The sequence below is a fragment of the Python bivittatus genome, unplaced genomic scaffold (assembly GCF_059951505.1).
Source record: "Python bivittatus isolate LINGU-HERP-01145 unplaced genomic scaffold, Pbiv_v1 ctg000980_np1212, whole genome shotgun sequence".
Taxonomy (NCBI): Eukaryota; Metazoa; Chordata; class Lepidosauria; order Squamata; family Pythonidae; genus Python; species Python bivittatus.
Genome location: NW_028277125.1, coordinates 2,760,001 through 2,764,733, shown reverse-complemented (window position 1 = coordinate 2,764,733; position 4,733 = coordinate 2,760,001). Strand labels below are relative to the sequence as shown.

The following is a 4,733-nucleotide window of genomic DNA, read 5'->3' as shown; positions in this document are numbered from 1 at the left end:
CCGTGTGGGATCAGGCCTGTGGGTGGCAAAGGCTTCTCTCCGTAACGTTCTTGTGTCACTTCCTTTGCTCACAACGGAGCAGAGATTAAGTCTGATATGTCAGAGGTGGCGAAGCAAGGGAGTGGGAGGTAGAGGGTTGGAGCTTTCTTCGGTCCCTCTGGAGGAGCAGCCGGGGGCAAGAAGGCGGCACTCCGTCCCCCTCTCCTGATGTGCCAGGCTGCCCCGTGGCCCGCTGAAGCTCTCCGCTCAGTCCGGCCGAAACGCTGGGTTCGGTGGAGGAAGCTGCGGAAAAGATCCCTACGAGCTGCCAACTTTTCTGGGGTGGCCATGCAGATCCTCTGCCATGTGGTGCTGGGGTTTCTCTTCTGCCAGTCTGCACTGCTGGTCAAGCCCTCCGGTACGTACCCGGCGTGTTCCTCTCGCGTAACCGTCTCTCCCTGACTTTAGGCACAGTTGAGAAAAAGAGCTTTAAAACACCATTTGTTGGGTGTGGAAAGAAACGGCAGCAGAATTGATTTCAAGTTCTGCGTTTTGCCTTTCCAGGAAGGATCAGTGATGGAAGCAAAATGCTGGACGGCAGAAACCTGGGGTCCAGTCCACCATTAATTAGTAGAGAAAAATATTTGTCAAAACCAGACTAACTTTCAACAGGTTGTGAGTTGTTTGCCGTAACGTAGCCTTTATACTATAAACATTCTCTACGATTGCAAATATTCTCTGCTATTGGAACATAGACTTATCCAGTGGAACTCATTGCCACGTGATATTGCTTTCACCACTAGCTTAAATGCATTAAAATGGATTAAAAATATTAATGCACAGTAGATGTTATTCTGTTTGTGGGGGAGAAAAGTCACACTGTTCTGCAGCCTGTTGACATCTAAAGAGCTGTTCATGCTGCCTGTCAAAAGGCATTTTGTGGCTCTCTCAATTTTCTACGCTTCACACATTTTTTGTAGAAATGGGAGAAAAAGCGAGTGGTGAGAAAAACACAGGAGGGTTTGAAATGACAGATGGCTGTCACTGTGTGTGGTGAGAATGAATTCGGCAGTTTAATAATTCACTGAGTAAAAAGCCCCCAACTTTTCAGGAGCCCCTTATTATAGAATTTGGCAAAGGACAAGAAATTAAAGTAGAAATATTTAAGGGACAGAAACTTTTTCATATTTTCAGTGGCATATTGGATCCAGGGCGAAACAGAGGAAATTGGTAAGCAAGTCTGGATGCACGAAGGAGGGAGCAACTCTGCCATCTGGAGAAATGTTCTTATGCTATTTTTCAGGAAAGAAAAGTCGCATAAGAATCTGGCAGAGATATTAAACCTTAAAATTTGTATTGATGGATCTGCTAATTAAATGCGGTGATTGATGTTCTCTGTGCTAATTCCTTTTCTTCTGCCAGTACGATTTCAGCCACTCCAGTTAAATCTAACGGAGGGAGAGACAGCGAAGTTTACTTGCTTCATCTCCAACATTGACTTTGAATATGGTCTGAACTGGTACAGACTGGGACATGACCATCAGCCAGTAAAATTGGACTGCGACAGCCGAAAGTACAGCGTTTCCGAACTGGACAGCCAGACTTACAAGATGGAAGTCAGGGACTTGCAGAAGAATGACAGTGGAACATATTACTGTTGGGTGAACTCCTTTAATTTAAAAGAGACCATCATAGAAAGCAACCGAGCCAACCTCACAGTGACAGGTGGGATGACATTTTTCGAGGAGTTGCTGGGTTGATTTTAGCAGCAAAGATGACCAAGTGTAATGGGTAGAAGGAATGACCTGGAGGAACAGGAGGAAGAGCCGCAACCAAGACAACGGTCAGATAAAAGACATCTGAATCCAGGGCAGAAATGTGATTTGAGAAAGCGTCTCAGACATGACCCTCCCTAGTTCTTATGAGGGTAAAGGGAGGGGGGGGAAGTGCATTGAGACTTGCAAGACTTGCGAGCCCTTTGAGGTCGACCAAACTAGGAAACCAAAGTCATGCCAGCTAATGCTACCTTTATTATAAGGTTATTGTAGCAGAATCGCAGTTCTTTCTCCTGTTCCTCAAGGACATTCCTTCTACCCATTAGACCAACAGAGTCGCAAAGGAGCTTAAAGACCGGGGAAGCAATTCAGTGTGGCCCGTTAGAACCCTTGGATAACATAATCTTCCACTAACTGAGCTCTGCAACATCTGTGCTGCTGGGCTTCTGGCTGTAGGCAAGCAGAACAGATGTGAAGATGGAAGGGCTTGCATTTCTGTATCTTCTTCCTAGCTCCAATTCATTCATTCATTCATTCATTCATTCATTCATTCATTCATTCATTCATTCTTTCGAGCCTTTTCCTCTCATCCCCTCCACCATGCTTTGAAGGTATGGAGAAGGACTGGGAAAACGTAGGATGCTTCAGATGGTGAGCGTTTGCTGTCTTGCCTATCTTTGATGTTCTGCACTGGAGCTTTTGGAAATCCCAGCTCCCTGATTGCAGAAAGAACCAGTGATGGAGGCTAATAGGGAGCGGGACTGCAGTATTAGTTTTTCTGGACACCATTCCGTTTATCAGATGCATAAAGAATTCTGTAGAGTTACACTGCAGGGAGAAGAGCTGTGGTATCCAAAAATCATCAGGGGTCTGGTAGCACCTTTTCCAACTAACACTTTTCATCAAAAGGCAGAAGTTTCATGACCTGCATCTCACTTTATTAAAATGTGTTAGTCTGAAAAGGTGCCACTAGACTCCTCCTGATGGTTGAGTTACTCGTGGCTGTGTTCCCACAACAGATTCAAGCAGGTCGGGTGAAGATCTTACAGATGCATTCGCAGAACTTGGTTAGTGTTACGTTTGGTTCATGGTTTTGTGTGTGCGTGGTATAATGTGTGGTGGAAACCCAGATTGTTTGGTTGGTTTATGAGCCATTCTATTGCACACAAGCAGAAAGGGGGTTAATTTAGCATCTCGATCTGGTGTGCTGGATTTTTGCAATTGTGTGTGTGTGTGTGTGTATGGGGCAATGGAAAGGAGGCCGGAGGGAAATGAAGCAACATCCCTCACAATTCACAAAATTACATTAGGTATGATACCAGAAATCTTGTGTTGGTAAATTGATCAGTGCTCTGCCTCAGCCACTGAAATGATAAAGAACCTTTGGATCGGATGTTCCCGGTCAAAATATTCTGGAAAGGAAAGGTCATTATCCAAGTTAGGATAATGATGAGAAAGATTTGGGCTAAGAATTCTTTAACTGTGGCTGACATCAAAAGATGTTTTGTGGTTTTCTGCTTCTGCCTTGCAATTATAATGTAGAAGATTGTTCCTGGGTACCAGCGGAGCATTGTTTGCTGTTCCTTCTTTCTTGAATTTGTTGTGTGGGCAATGCAGTGTGAGGAATGCTCAGTTTCAACTTGTGAACCTTGGCATGGTGTGTCTCTGGAGATAAAGAATTGAGTTGTGCAGCTTGGCTGTCAACAGTGGCCTTGGTAGATCAGTGGTTCTCCACCTTTCATGTTGTGAGTTCTACCTGTCATCATCAAAGGTCCTGGGTCCCACCACAATCGAGACAAGTAAACTAAAAAGGACATTCTTCTATTTACAAGCATTCTATTATTGCATTTCATTTCAGGTAAGGTTTGAAGCCCTGAGTTCTACCTAAACTATTTCTGGGTCTCGCCTACGGTACATGACGGGACTGGTGGAAGACCACTGGTCCAGATGGAAGCTGGGAGTAGGTAGGGCCATCATAATCCCCAGTGAGTAGAGTCTAAGGAAAACCAACCCCCTTGCCCAGATAGATGTGGGCTGTGTTGTGTAACCCAGGTGTGGTCTTCTCCTATTCATTAGCTGGATTTGCTGTGGATGAGTTGAAGATTTAGAATCAAGGACCAACCTTGATATTCTTGTCTCCAAAACAGCAGCTGCGATTCAACCTCCAGAGGAGATCACGCTGGTGGAGGAAAAGGATGAGGGTGATGGAACGGACACAAACACTCCCCTTGCTACCTTCAGAGGGTCTGGGCTGCTTGTGCTGCTTGTCGTGTTATATTTCTTCGTGTCGAACCTCAGAAGAAGAAGACAAGGTAAGCTCTGGGCTGCACTTCTCTTGGGCCACGTGCACTTCTCTTGTCTAGAAGGAGGCCCACAGTGACCACCTGTCTCCAGCTGTTTCTCTCTGTTTGGTGAGATTGGGCAGAGCGGGCATGCTTTGGGTCCCATCAATTAAACAGGGTCATCCAGCAGGAAGCGTGCCTTCTCTGTTGTGGCATCTGCCCTCTGGAATAATATCCCCCCCTCCCCGAAATATAGAGGGCTGCCATCCTGATGACATTCAGGAAGCTCCTGAAGACCAAGCCTTTCTCCCAGGCCTTGGGCAGAGGAATGGTTGAGCTCCGGATGGGTGGATTTTCTGGTTTCTATGTTTGTCTTCGGACTGCTCATGAATTCTTTTCTTTTGCGGTATTGTTCTTACTTTTTAAATTGCAAGCTGCCTAAAGTTGTTAGGCGTTGGGCAGTCTCTAAATGGAGAAAATAAAATATGTATTTGGCAGCGAGAAAGGGCAGAAACAGGAAATTTCTGAGCCACTGAAATGGTTGGATTTTGGAAAGAGAAATAATGTTCCCATAAAAAAGAAGAATAGCTCTCTTGGCTGTGTAAGATTTATACATGCGTACATATATTCAGAATCTGTAGAGTTTTCCAAAAGACTTGGGAATATTTTGTGTTTCTAAGAACTTTTCATCAGACAT

General features: G+C 45.1%; 1 protein-coding gene across 1 annotated transcript in view; it reads left to right on the top strand.

Annotated features, from left to right (window-relative positions):
• Positions 1-274: 274 nt before the first annotated feature.
• The window catches only part of PDCD1 (programmed cell death 1), a 12,079-nt gene continuing 7,620 nt past the window's right edge, over positions 275-4,733 (top strand). The window contains exons 1-3 of the mRNA XM_088132205.1: positions 275-397; positions 1,402-1,734; positions 3,905-4,066. Coding sequence (XP_087988331.1) covers positions 328-397; positions 1,402-1,734; positions 3,905-4,066 — 565 coding nt within the window. The 5' untranslated portion in view covers positions 275-327. The remainder of the gene's footprint in view (positions 398-1,401; positions 1,735-3,904; positions 4,067-4,733) is intronic.